The 14,993-nt window shown below is 35.5% G+C and overlaps 1 protein-coding gene across 1 annotated transcript in view; it reads left to right on the top strand.

The window, feature by feature from the left end:
• SUCNR1 (succinate receptor 1) overlaps positions 1–14,078 on the top strand; it is a 116,418-nt gene extending 102,340 nt beyond the window's left edge. Inside the window, exons 2-3 of the mRNA XM_037842437.1 lie at positions 7,359–7,544; positions 12,644–14,078. Of these exons, the coding sequence (XP_037698365.1) occupies positions 7,542–7,544; positions 12,644–13,606 (966 nt within the window). The 5' untranslated portion in view covers positions 7,359–7,541 and the 3' untranslated portion in view covers positions 13,607–14,078. The remainder of the gene's footprint in view (positions 1–7,358; positions 7,545–12,643) is intronic.
• The last annotated feature ends 915 nt before the right edge of the window (positions 14,079–14,993 follow it).

Genomic DNA, 14,993 nt, shown 5'->3' with positions numbered 1-14,993 from the left:
TCGTTCTTTGATCTTGGCATGCACATACTGATGCCTCCGAATATTTCCCTTATATCAGTATCACTTTTTTATATACTGGATTCTAAGAGGATTTTACTCCCATTTCTATGATTTATTTTTCTTCTTCATTCTCTTGAGTTTAAAAAATCTAATAGTAAGTGATAGAATACTTTTTCCCAGATGCCTTTCCCCACAGATTACCTAAAAAGCCGAGTTTTCATTTCTCTAGGGAAAAAAATGAATTGTGAAAATTTCAAGCACTGTATGTTGGATTCCAAATCAACCAGAACACCAATACCTTGGATTATTTTAAGTTGAAAGTGATACTCTATGATTCTATGGCTCTTGAATAAGAGTATAAAGCTCCTACTGAGAATAATCATCAAAACATTAATTCACCTTGGCTTCTTGCAAAAAGAATTTGAAGTAGCTTACTACAAAACGTTCCTGATATAATAAAACCATTAAAACAAGAATAAATGAATATAGCTAATGCTATCAACTGCAGTTGAAACCACAGTCAGATTTCTTATAACCCAGGACAATAAGGAAACATGAAAGGGCAGAATAGACTGGAAAAACCAAGTTCTTAGAGGGTACTACATTTTTAGGAGAAAATTATCATAAGGTAGAGGAAGATAATTTAGATTTAAATGAGAGCTCCTCTATTCTAGTAATGATATATCAAGAGTCATACCTTTAATTGGAAGGCATGTTCTAGAGCACTATGTTGAGAAGTATTATCAGTCTAAGTTTGGGCACTGGGAGCACGATTGACTAACCATATCAACCATGGACTCAAACACAGATAGAAGCAGCCTTGATGCCCATTATTTGCCATCCATAACCTTGCCCAACTAATTTCTTTATATACAAGAATATCAACATTCAAATAATGTAAAATTTCAAGGTCTTATAATAAATATTATATTTGATTTAGCAAATCAATAACAATGGGAGATAGGGAATAATGGAAAAGCTAGATATTCAATAGGGTATTGCAGAAATTCAATCTTCTAAGAATTTAAATGAAAACAAACATCATATTATAGACTAGCTGAAGTGATATGGAAGGCAAAAAAGAGAAGTTGCATGTGGGATGAGACTTTGTTGAGAATTTTCAAAGGATTTGAGTTTCTTGAGGGCAAGTTTCGTGCCTATCTATCTTTTTATTTATCCATATTTTACCCATATTTTTGAATAAAGTAGATGGCCAATACAATGTCTGTTAACTATTTTTGAAAAGAAGTGTCTGATTTAGGGGGACTGAAAAGAAATTAGGAGAAAAGAGGAGAAATAACAGATATTTCTTTGAGAAGGACTTTTGTAATCTCTGCTTCTTTTTCTTCTCTTACAATGCTTAGTCCTTGACATTCAAGAGTCTAGCATCAGTGGAGAAGGTTAATTCATTTTTCCTTTCCCTCTGTTCTAATCTCTACTACAAACTAGCATTTCTCCATTTCCAAAAACACATACAGGTTTTTAAAAGATATTGGGTGAGAGAGTGGGCATAGTGGAATAAATGGAATAGATAATTTTTATGCAAAAAGTTGTGCTTGAAATTTGGGGTTTACAGGACCAATTAGTAGCAAAACAACTTCATGCAACTGGTGCATTTCATTGTGGGCCCATGGTCTATGAGACACACACAGGGTTTGTTTAGATGTTGTAGAAAGAAAAATCAGAGTTGAGTTTGCAAATTACAGCATTTTATTTGGGGCAACAAAAGTTTGCTGCCCCAATGAAGTTACATCATTTGCAAAAACAAAAGTAGCTTGGAGCTTCTAGGGATGGCAAAAAATTTTTATAGACATAAAAAGGAATTTGGTTTGACTCCTGTTGATTAGACAGGGGTTTTTCCATGTTATAGAGGCAGGTTTAGGACAGGCAGGCTTTATTTTGTATTTGGTCAAAGGTAATGAACTTGATTGGCTATCTGGGTCACTGAGGAGTCCCCAGAGTCTTCTATATAATTGTATCAGTCTTTTGGCATAAGCTTTTGTGTTTTGAGGTCCTTTGTCAGTGAGAAGGGACTGGCTTGTCCCAGGTTTGTTATATCCCTCTCTAGGAGGTAGAAGCATGATGGAGAGCCAAACTGCTTTGTCCTCTTTTTCTTGCTTGCTACTATTTTTCTTTCCTTCTTTTTTAAAAAATTGAAATAGAGAACCTTAGCCCTAGTCTGTGGATGGAAGACAGTCATTATCTACTCTTCGCGCAGGAAACAGCATGCATAAGTGGCTTTCAAGAGGGCTTCCCACCACTCATTCCTCCCCCAACACAGGCTGTCTAGTCTCCATGAACACAAAATGTCCTTCATTTTCCGAGATCAGCCTTCTCCATCCTTTTTCTTCCTAAGAACTCTCAGCCTGATGTTCTTGTCCTTAGGATGAGGGAGCTGTACACAGTGATTTTTCAGCACTTCTCTAGATGTGATATCCAATGCTAGGAGTTTTGACCAGCAATAAACAATTTTAACCATGCCATGGTCTTTCAAACAATACGGATGGCTTTAACACTTAAAATTAGGACAAAATGAAAAAAAATACTACTTATAGACACATAAATAATAAATTCAGGGTGAGGGAGATATTTTAAATAGCAGCATTAGAAATATGTTCTTAACCCTTTTTCATTGCTATTGTAGTTGTTAGAACAGCTGTAGTCTGAAAGCTCATTTACTATATTGCAATATTGACCTAACAGTGAAGTCAACTTTCATCAGCTTTGCAATTAAATAAGTCAGCATCAAACATAACTTTAAATTCAAATAATTGAATCGATGAGTATTTTGTATAGGTAAAAATACTAATACAAGAGAATCACACTAAATATTTTAACAGGAAAAGGTAATTCCCTGAATTCAATTCATAATTCATTTACAAAGCACTCAGCTCTCCTAATGAATGTATTCCCTGAAACTCTAGGGAATTTTGAAAATCTCTCAATTCAATTACTAAAATGCTAAGTGTATTTAATCCCAAGTATAAATAATATATTACATCAAGCAAGGGGTGCAAGATGGAGAGTGGTTAATTAGCAGCCAGTTCAAAGTGCTTACATGCACATCAAAGTGATGAACTTGTTTTTTTTGTTTTCAAAAATAATGCAAAATATTCTGAGAATCAAGCAAATTTGCATAAAATCTAGTATATGTGATTGGAAAAGGCTGCATAGCTGAATAGTCAATTAGAAAATGAATAAATTATTTTAATATTTTAATATTCAATATTATTCAGTAATAATATTTTTTTCCACCAAAAAGGCTATACCTTAACTGACTGTTAAGAATGAAAATTCTCTCCAGATTTCATACCTATATTTGAATTTCATATATCTTGATTTCATATCAGGGAAACAAGGCAACATTATTTTTATAGGGAAACACCTATGATTAAGGCCTCCCACAAATCATTAAAAAATCATTTAGCTATTGGAATTTGAGCATGAACTAAAGGATAAATGGTGAGTTGATTGCATTTCTAGATTAACTATTAATAGTTTGATGAACTTGAAATCTTTCTACTGTAGCCACATACTTTTAACATTAATGTATTTTAATTCAGCAGAAAACAATTCTTTTGAGTTATGCCCAGTATTAACAAATAAGTCATTTCTCAGTAGTATGAGAAGAAAAAAAGAAGAAAATGTTGGTAAAAGCTTGTGTTATTAATGTAACTCATAAAAAGACAACAAGGATTTTCACATAAAGAGACAAAAGATTACTTTGCCTTAGCTTAAATACCCATCTTGAATAGACTACTTTTCTTGGTCAGAAAATTTGGTCAAAAGAAGTTTGTTTGGTTTTTAGAATCTGGAAGAGTACCACCAAGCATAGAAACATAAATATCCTTCTCATCACTCTTTTTGATCAGTCAACCTCCTAGGGGTCTTTTTATTATTGTTCTTATTATTATTACTATTATTGTTGTTATTATTTTTACTTAACATTAAGAGTTTGGGAGGAAATCCTTGAATTGAATTAATTATTCTCCTTTTTTCCTACTTGTGATTTCTTGAATAGTAGTGTGACCCTTAGACCAGTTTGCTTTCCACATAGACAAATTTGTGCTGTTAAAAAAAATGCATCTTTTAACATGTCCAGGGATGTTGCTAGGAGAACATTCTTATAATCACTTCATTTGCTTTCAAAATGTCTGGTTTCTTATCTAAAATTGTTCATTATATTTAATTGGAAGATTTAAATAATTAAATTTGCTAACAAATAATCTGATAACCAAAAGTCAAGTTTCATGTTAGTTTTAAACATTTTTATTAGTTTAAGTCACATGAAATTGCGATATTTAAAGTAAAAGTTATTGAATATCAGTAACTTCATTTATCCAGACCTAATATTTTCTTCTTTTGATGAGGCAGAATAGTGGTTGAAAGCTTACATTCAGGAGTCAAACAGACGGCTTCAAATTATAACTTCGTCATTTACTCATTGTGTGTGGATAATTTATTCAACTTGTTTGGCTTCAGCTTTTTCATCTGAAAATAGGGATATTAATAGTATGCACTGCATTAAGTTTTTAAGAAGATTAAAGGAATTAATACATGCACAGTACTTGTTACAGAATGAGTGCTCAAAGAATGTCAGTTGAAGTTATTTTTTAGCAATGAATTTAATTAATATTTTGGTTGTCTTTCTTCATCTTTTCTTTTTCTCCTTGAATTTACTGATTAATGTTCCTGGTTTACATGAATTGTTCTCACATTCCTAGTCCACAGCGTTTTTACACATTATCCCACTAGATACTATAAACAACATTATAAGGTTGCATTATAATCTATATGGGGTAGGAATTACCTTTTCCAAATGAGGGAACCAAGTTATGCGATTGTTTTGTTAACGATCACATAACTAGTACATGACAAAGCCAGGACAAGAACTCACTAATCTTTTAACCAGGCTGCCTGGGCAGTAAATATTCTAATGTATATAGCATTAGATTAACCTTATCACTCTGCAGAGTCTTTTTTTCATTTGTTATATATTTCCATAGTAATAGCCAACATTTATTTAGCAATTATTATGTACTAAATACCATATACTGTACATATATTCTATACACTTCTGCCATAAACACAATAATTCCATGAAATTATCTCAGCTCTGTTACAGCTGAGAAAACTGAGAGCTAGGAGGTGGTGAAGCCAAGATTTGAGAAATGCATCTTAGACAACAAATTATACCGCATACTCTACTGCCTTCCAAACTTGTATTGTTCCCAAGTAGTGAACGTCAACATGTAACATTGTTTCTTAAAAAAAATAAAAAGGGGAACTCTTTGCCCCATTGAAATTTTATGCACTGAAAACAAATAATTTCCTAGATTTGTACTCTCACAGGCAGGACTGACTATGTAATTTGTGGGGCCCAATGCAAAATGAAAATAAGGAGACCCTTGTTCAAAAATTTAACAATTCCAAAACAGCACTAGTAGAACATTAAATCAAGCCGGGTTGTAGAGTCGTTTTAAGCACGGGACCCTATGCAACCGCACCCATCACATGTCCATGACACCAGTTCTGCTCACAGGGTACATAAGACTGAATCTGGTCCTGAGTACCTATACTTCTGTAGACATGAATAAAGCTTCATGGCATGAAAAGAACAGGAGGGCTGAAGACCTTTCATTAAATCTGTTCCAGAGTCACTCTAGTTTCTCAGTGGAAAGCATCTTGTGGGCAAGGAACACTTTTCTCTCTGTAGGTGAAGTAGAACCTGGGAGAGAAGCTCAGCTCACAGGCCACAGGACCTAGATTAATTATACTGTGGAAAAGGAGAAGTATAGACCACTTTTCTTCTTAGGAATCCAGAGTCAGTTGGCAGTCAGGATGTGGGAGGAAGAAAAGAGGAAGCTCTGAGGAACTTCACCACCCCAAACAGGGAACTGCCCTTGTCTTCTGTCAGACTGGTGGCAGAAACCTGTGAGATGTAGCCATGTACCTTTTGTGGGAAGAGGGGAGGGGGTTTAAATATATTTCTGTTTTAAGTTCCTAGGACTGGCACCTGTTATACAAATGTTTTGCTTTACATCATTTTTAAAAATTATAGACAAAATGATGTTTTTAGGCTTTCTGTGTTCTGAAAAAAGAAAATAGCTGCATTTCCTTAATAGTACTTCTTCTTAATTTTTGGACCTTGGTTGACTTTGTTGTGTACATCAAGGGAATTGCATTTTGATCTTATATGCAATCAAGAGTTAGAGCATGTGATTTTGGAATTAAAGTACATAAGTTTAAACTCCAGATTCTCTCCTCACTAATTTTATTACCTCAGAAAAATTAATCTCTCTAAGCCTCTGTTTTTATTCTCTAAAATGAGAAAAATTTTCAAATAACTGCCTCAGAGGATTCTTATAAGCATTAAGTACATATAAGTGCTTAGTAAAATACCTGTCATATCATAAGAGCTCAACAAATTATAGGTATTATTTTATATAAATACACATATATTTCATACATAAATATTTATGCTATATAAATACATAAGTCATGCATATATGTTCTTTTAAGCATATATACACGTGTATGTATATTTTTGTTTGGTTGGTTGTTTCCGAAGTTTTAGTCTCTCAGATATTGGGGTAAAGGGAAATATTGGGCCAGCAGGACTAGCTATGATAGATATCTTTTTTTTTGGCTTCCTTCTGTCACTACTATATGAATATTAAACTTTTATGACATTCAAGTTGTATTACTATGACCTGCACAATTAGGGACTTTCTTGGCAAAATCCCTATGCTTCAAATCAATCAGAATTGAGTGTAAATTGAATATAAATTGAACACACTCTACAGGAAAAGCCAAGTGTGCTTTCCGTCTGAAATGGTTGTGATGCGCTTCCAGGTGATACTCAGGAAACACTGACTGGGCTGTATGAATTGCCTTCTATCCAGGCTGTTTGACAGAGCACTTCTCTCCCTAATCCCTAACCATCGGATGTATTTTTTTTAGGTGTCTTTTGATTTTAGCACAGAAAATAAAATTGGAAATACTTGAAGCTTTAGTATTCCTTTCCCTAACACACAGAATATTTAACCAGATTTCCCTCCAAAATTTCAGTTCCCTCTATATTTGCTGGTAACAGCTATTTAGTTATTATAAGCCCAGTATAGAGTTCATCAAAAACTGAGAATTTGAAACATGAAGAAAAAGAGAAGCAATTGTATACATAATATAGAGAAGTGCTTACCTTCTATTATTAAGCATTCAAATATGGCTGAAAACAAGGAATGCTTTCCTGTTATTTTGCTAGTGAATAAAATAATTCCAACAGTAATCTTTTCAAAATCTCTGTCATACGTGCTCTCTGCAAAATGAGTAATTTGTTGTGTGTCACCACTTCACAGGAAGTCGCCTACTTGTATGTTTGACTGACTAAACTATTCCTGGACTTTTGAATTACTAATGTTGGCTGCCGGATATGCAAATAAGACTGCACTAATCATGTCCAGCAGCACAGCCCTGGGTCAGAAGCTGCATCAAGTTGCTGGCAAAGAGTTTCTGCCAAAGGAGCAGTTGCTTCCCACAGAATGGTAAGCCATACTACCACTCAAGTTTACCCATGTATTTAAAGTTATGTTGGGCTACCCTTGGGGTTTCTTTTAAAAATGGCCTGAAAGTATTTCAGGTTTTAAGAAATATTTAAATGAACTGTCTTTCAAAGTAGTTGCAAAACAGTAAGAGAAACTAAAAGCAAGTCATAATTCTTACTTCTGCATTTGTTTCACCAAATTAAATGTCTTGTTTTAAATTGCCAAATACTAAAATAGTAAATTTGTTTTATTAATAAAGGCTTACTATAATTGCTAATGTCTTTGTCACTTATAATTCAACAAGAAAACAGTAACTGGATTTATTTAAATAAGAATAACTATGTACAGAAAAAATGGAATGTTCGTAGATTGGTCTTATATATAATATTTTCATGTTTAGAAAATAATATATTAGAGGAAATTTTTAAAGCCATTCTAAAAATTAAATTTAGCATTTATGTTTGTTAACAGGACAATGTTCAAGAATGCAATTCCAAAGAAAAATTGAAAATTTTCAGAAACCATTGCTATTTTGCCTTTCAGAATTTTTGTTCTGAATTTTGATTAAATTATTTTGTCTTTTCAGTGTGAATATATATTTCATTCAAATTGTTCAGTTATGAAAAAATAATTTTTAAAAATCATCCTATTACTATGCAGATTTACCTTATTAGTAGCAGCTAAGAATTAAAATTTCACAAATTTTTGGTTCAATTATGATAATGAAGAGGAAAAAAATTTAAATAGCTAAGAAACTAACAAATATATTTCTGTAATGATTATAAAATTTTAAAAATATAATTTTTTAAAGTCTGAATAAAATAAAAATGAAGAAAGCATTATTCCAAATTAAAAATGAGTATTACTGATCTGCTTATATGAGTAAATGGGATATTGCTTCTAATTTAATAATTCTAATCACTTTAGACATATTTTTGCACTGCGAACTAAAGATTTAACTTTAATTGCCAATATCTCAAAGAAGTTGTTAAAAATAATTCTTCCAAACCAGCTATGCTCTTGTGTGGACAAGTGAACATTAGTTTTTCATGAGGGAATTTTCCCTTCCATTGGGAGTTCTACTGTAAAGAGTCAGTTTATTTCCTCATTTTATGGAACTGTATTGGCCACACTAAAAACAGTCTCAGCTACAAGCATCATCCAATTTGGATTCTAATACCCTCAAAATTGTGGGTCCTGGTGAGGTTAAATTGGCCTGCAAATATTGCCTACCTTTATAAAATCAGTTTCTTACCATTATGAACTTAGAAAAATTATTTTAAGACTGAAACAAAATTTGTCAAAGAAGCAGATTGTAAAATATCATGAAGAGCAGAATCTCATTTTTTAAAAAATAAATTAAAACATATATTAGTCTATCAGGGTACCCAAATATTAGGAGTAGTTAGTTTATAGATAGTTTTTATTTCTTCTTTCTGCCTATCTGCGTTTCTGAGTTCTATCATACTAACATGTATTTGGTAGATACATTTTTAAGTTATTTTTATTTAATGAAGTAACCACTCTGTAAGAAGTAGGACAAAGGTGACTATTAAGTCTTTCATTTTTCCTTATTCTAGCCCTGGTATTCTCTATCCCCACTGCCTACTTCATTCCCCAACCCGTTAGGATTACTCAAAAGCAGACAGATTCTCCATGGCTTCTACATGGCCCCTAACTTGTCTGAGGGGTCATTATTGTTACTATGACATAAGACATAAGTCTCATGGCTATATACTCTTTCCATGCAGACAACACCTGCTGCTGCACATAAGCCACATTAAATATGGTTAAGCACTGGCTAGGTAAAAAGATAAGTGCTATGACCAGAAAAAAAGAGGAAATTGAAAAATGAAAGTTTCTTTAAGAAAAGGAAAATTGTTTTAATTTTCATTTCAGTGTCTGCACCAGTTTTTTTCTGTTCCCCAAAATAGCAAAGATGCCCAGTACTGAGCCCTGAGGAACTCCAACCATTTTAAATACCTAGCACGTTATATATAATGTCAGCTCTTATAATGAAATTGAGCAGTAGGCTTAATTTGGTGGATTTACTACTTACTGGTCTTGGAGAAAATATTTACAAAAATTATTTGTAAACATCCAAGTGTTTACATTCATCTGTTCCCTCAACAAGCATTTATAGACCACATACTAGCTGTAATACGGTATTGTGCAGAGGCAGAGGATCAACATTAAGACACTGTTGTGAGTGATGCTAAGTTCAGTATACAATGAGAGCATAAAATGGGAGGACCTAATTTAGATTTGTGTGTCAGAAAGTCTGTCTTAGGCTTCCTGTTCAAAGAAAGATGAACCAGGAGGGGAGTGATGCTAGATGAGACTCGAGTGGTGTACACGGGATAAAACATGCAGGATTTGAAGTCCCATTAAGGATTCAGGACTTTATTCCTTGGAAAGTGGGAAGCTGTTTAAGGGTTTTGATCAAGGAGAATAATACGATCAGATTTTTTACTGTAGGCTTTTGAAGATTTTTTTTTTTCTTTTTTGCTATAGTGTAGAAGATGACTTGGAAAAGTGCCATAGAAAATGTGAGACCTTAGAAAGATATGGCATAGCCCAAGCTAGAGACGATGGTGGCTGGGACTAAAGTGGTGTTGAAGAAGATGGAGCAACAATGATGGAGTTGAAAAATATCCGGATATTATAGACAACAAGATTTGGTGATTTATTAGTTATTGGAGGTGAGGGGTAGATGACATCAAGGATGTTGCTTAGACTTCTGGGGTGCAAATGAGTACCTAGGGTGATGGTGTGGTCATTTACTGACATAGGGAACAGTGAGAGTGAAGGCATAGAGAGTTGAAGAGTTTAGTTTGGGATTTAAGGGGTAGAGGAGCTTGTGAGAGAGCAATCGGTGGCAATTAAATAAATGACTGCTTATAAGACAGATTCAGCCTGGATATCAATCTGGAAGTTGTTGGTGTATGGATGGCCATTGTAGCTCTGGGAGCAGATCCAGGAAGAGAATCAAGAGAGAGCAGAAAGGAACCCAGAACGGAGCCCTGCAGAACTCCAATGTTTAAAGTTTGGGCCAAGAAGGCTTCCACCACTAAAGAACTTGCACACAGAACAGCCAAGGAGACAGGAGGAAAACTGGGAAGTTATGTCACAGAAGGCAAAAAAGAGAATACTTCTAGAAGTCATGACATGAAAAGTAGCTGAGAAATTAAGTAAGAAGAATAGTGGAAAGTGACCATTGGATTGAGCAGTATAGAGGCTATTTTGCTAACTGGTGGGGTCAGAAGAGAGATTGGAATAAATTGAAAATGGAACAGAATGCCAGATGTCAAAACAATTAGTGAAGGCAGTTCTTTTTTAAAACCAAGCATGTCAAACCAGGGAGAATTGTTCGTGTCTGTTCTTTTAAGATTGTCAAGATTTTAGGGAAACGTTGCAGTTAGAGGGAGAACTAGGATGAAGAGAAGAAAGAGGAGAAAATGGATAACATAAGAATCTTAAGAATTTAGGATTAAGGTTGAGTCTGGAATGATCCCAGAGAATCCTTCTCTGTTGTCATAGGAGACAAAAAAGGAGGAGAGAACAGGTACAGAGGCAGAACTCATAGAGTGGATACCTCACAAATGGTCTCCATTTTCTCAAGGGACTAGAAGCCAAAACTATCTGCTAATGATAAGTATGGCAGAGAAGAGAGAAGAGGTTTGAATATATTGGAAAAGATATGAAAATGAAAACTATAACAAATTGCTGGCAGCATGAGAGCCTGACTGAACCAGATAACTTCAAAGAGTTAATGAAGCCCATCTGCTCAGTTATGAGTTTTTCTTTAGCCATGTTCAAGTGGCTGCTGCTGAGTGGAGGAAGCCTCCAACCAGCTTTTTCTAGAGTTGGGCTTAGTGACCGGTTGTCATGGAAAGCTTGTGGAGAGGTTAGAAATAAGTAGGATTTAATGTTTTAACAATGGTGAGCCAGTACATTTTCCCAATAATTCCAGTTCCTGAAATAGCCTGTTCAAACACAAACAATCTAGCATCAATACAAGAGAAAAAGAGGCAAGTTAGCAAGACACTTTACTGTTGCATGGCTTCCATCAGATACTTAACTTTCCAAGCCTCGGTGTCTTCACGTATAAAGTGAAAGTAAAAACAGTCCCTTACTCATAATGCCACTGTGAGTATGAAATGAGGTAAATGTGAAAAGCACAGTGCCAGGTGCTTTATAAGTTTTCCATAAATAGTGGCCACTATTACTAAGATTTTCATCTTCATATTTTAAATAAAAAATCATGTTTTCAAACTGTAGCTGTATTTTACATGCTTAATAAAATAAGCATAATTCTTTTGCAATAAGGAAGCAAAATTAAAGAAATAAAAATAGTAAGGCTGGAGTTATAACAACCCATTTCCTGTTCCAGATTTACAGTTCAATTCATCTGAACTCAGCAGCATTTGTTGAGCAATTATTATTTCCTGAGGACCATGGTAGACTCCAGAGACACAAAAATTAATAGGACTTTTCCTTTCACTTATTTCACTGCACTTGCCCTTGGCCTTTTTGCTGTCTGTTAACCCCCCTATGTGTATTTCTACCTTAGGGTCTTTGCACATGCCCTCCCTTATGTCTAGAACACTTTTTTTCCATTTATAGATATGGCTCATTTTCCTATCTTCTTTGAGGTATCTGTTCAAATGTTGTCTCATAGGAAAGCATCTCCCTGATCATCATATACTAAAAATAGCACATTGCTTCCTTCCACCCTGATACTCTCTAACCCCTTTACCCTGCCTTGTTTTTATTCATTGCAGTTACCATTATATGACATGTTATTTATTTGTGCATTTCCTGATTTTTCCCATGAGAATAGGAGTTTTATTTTACCCACTACTGTATCTCCAGTGCTTAGTATATAGTTCAAAGGTACTCAATAAATATTTATTGAAATACTAAATTAGTGACATACATGTAGGTGCATATTTATATGTGTGCACTAATATAACCTATCCTCTATAGTTCAACTTTCAAGTGCTATTTTAAAATGTTTATCATGTTCTGTAATATTGCAGTTTTGTCCTGAGTTATAGCCCAGTGTTTCATCACTGTATTTTCTCTCTCTTCTTTAGGCAGGGAATGCAACTTGCAAAAGCTGGCTGGCTGCCAAGGCTGCCCTGGAAAAGTACTATCTTCCCATTTTTTATGGGTCTGAATTCATCATTGGACTCCTTGGGAATACTGTGGTTGTTTTTGGCTATCTTTTCTGTCTGAAGAACTGGAATAGCAGTAATATTTATCTCTTTAACCTCTCCATCTCTGACTTGGCTTTTTTGTGCACCCTTCCAATGCTGATGAGAAGTTACTCAAATGGAAAATGGATGTATGGAAACGATCTCTGCATAAGCAATCGATATGTGCTTCATGCCAACCTCTACACCAGCATTCTTTTCCTCATGTTTATCAGTATTGACCGATACCTGCTCATAAAGTATCCTTTCCGGGAACATCTTCTGCAAAAGAAGGAGTTTGCTATTTTAATCTCTTTGGCCATTTGGGTTTTGGTAACCGTAGAGCTCCTGCCCATACTTCCCCTTATAAACCCTGTTGTGACACATAATGGCACCAGCTGCAATGATTATGCCAATTCTGGGGACCCCAGAAACAGCTTCATTTACAGCATGTGTCTGACATTCTTGGGATTCCTCGTTCCTCTTTTTGTGATGTGCTTCTTTTATTTCAAGATTGCTCTCTTCCTAAAAGAGAGGAACAGGCAGATTTCCACTGCTCTGCCCCTTGAAAAGCCTCTCAACCTCATCATCATGGCAGTGGTGATCTTCTCTGTGCTCTTCACTCCCTACCACATCATGAGGAATGTAAGGATTGCTTCACGCCTGGGGAGCCATAAGCTGCCTCAGTGTACTGAAGTCGTCATCAACTCCTTATACATCATGACTCGACCTTGGGCCTTCCTGAACAGTGTCATCAACCCTGTCTTCTACTTCCTTGTGGGAGATCACTTCAGGGAAATGTTGACAAATAAACTGAATAAACTGAGGCAGCACTTCAAATTCATTACATCCTTTAGAAGATGAGCTCATAGACTAATGTGTTAATTCAGGGAAAAGTGAGATGCTTATAAAACAGACTGATTTGCACATGCAGCTGTCAGCCAATTAGAGTTTGATTTAACTCATAGATGCAAATCAGAGAGGATCACAGATCTGTCTCTGATTTGAAGACACGTTGTACTCAGAATAAGGAAAAAAAGGGGATGAGAAATTTTCTTAACATAAAAATGGAAGGAAATTGAACTACCACTGTCTAATATTTGGGCATGTAAGTCCAAAATCCTAGGTATAATAAGACCTTCTCAGTCAGTGTAAAATAAAAATAAAATAGATAAAGCAGCAAGTTGTGTATATTTAATCATTGGTCATCAGGGTTGTTTGGAGCTGTATGTATCCCAGAAAAACAGGTTCTTAATCTTAATCCATTCCCGTGGGTGTGGACCCATTGTAAATAAGATCTCTTCAAGGTGTTACTTCAGTTAAAGTGCTGCTCAAATGAATCAGTTTGGGCTTTAATCTGGATTATCAGAGTCCTTTACAAGGAGAGTGAAAGTCAGACAGAGAGAAAGCCACAGGAGAGCAATCAGGAGCCAGAAGTCAATGGAACCAAGAAGCCAGGAGAGACTACTACGTGCATTGCCATGTGACCGAAAAGCTAAGGACTGTGGAGCAACAGTGCATCGTGGGAACACAGGTGCAGGACACAACACAAACTTTCAGCAAATGATCCCATTATTACTTGCACAGCATAAAGAGTCTAGAAAGGTCAACTAATCTCCTTGTCACCTATATAGCCCAAAGTCCAAAAGAGCAGGGGAAGAAATCCCATCATGGCCAGTCTTTCTGGGTTGTCTGAAAACTGCTCAGATGGGAGTCCATAGACGACAATTGCATACCCTGCTTTGCACCAGGGAAGAGACCAATCTATACTGTTTCAGTGCAGTTTTTATTCACTGGGGGGTGGGCTGCCACTGAGAATTGCTGTTCTGATAAGCATCTGGGGCTGTTTGTTCCTGCTTTCTGGATTTAAAATCTGGCCGGGCCTTTTCATTAGTATTCACATCTTTCCCAGGTTGTGGAAGAGCACACAATCCAATAGGAGGTGGGAGTAATGGAAGGCCTGAGAATAGCCACTTAGTGTGTGCTTGTGATTTCCCCAGAGAAGGAGGTAGGGGCAGATGTAGTTTGGGCAATGGTCACTTAAGAGGTGTCCATGATTTCCCTAAAAGTCAGAATTCAGTGGAACCAAGAAGCCAGGAGAGGCCATGTATGTTGCCATGTGACAGAAAGGTCAGTGATCATGAATCTGCTGGTAGCCAACCCCAGAATGTCAGTCTTCTGAGAGTAAGCATCACCTTGATGATGCCTTGATTTTGAACTTTTCCTAGCTTCAAAACCACGAGCCAATAAA

Source organism: Choloepus didactylus, chromosome 1, assembly GCF_015220235.1.
Source record: "Choloepus didactylus isolate mChoDid1 chromosome 1, mChoDid1.pri, whole genome shotgun sequence".
Classification (NCBI taxonomy): Eukaryota; Metazoa; Chordata; class Mammalia; order Pilosa; family Megalonychidae; genus Choloepus; species Choloepus didactylus.
Note: the sequence above shows the minus strand (reverse complement) of the source record. Positions and strands in the feature narration are given on the sequence as shown.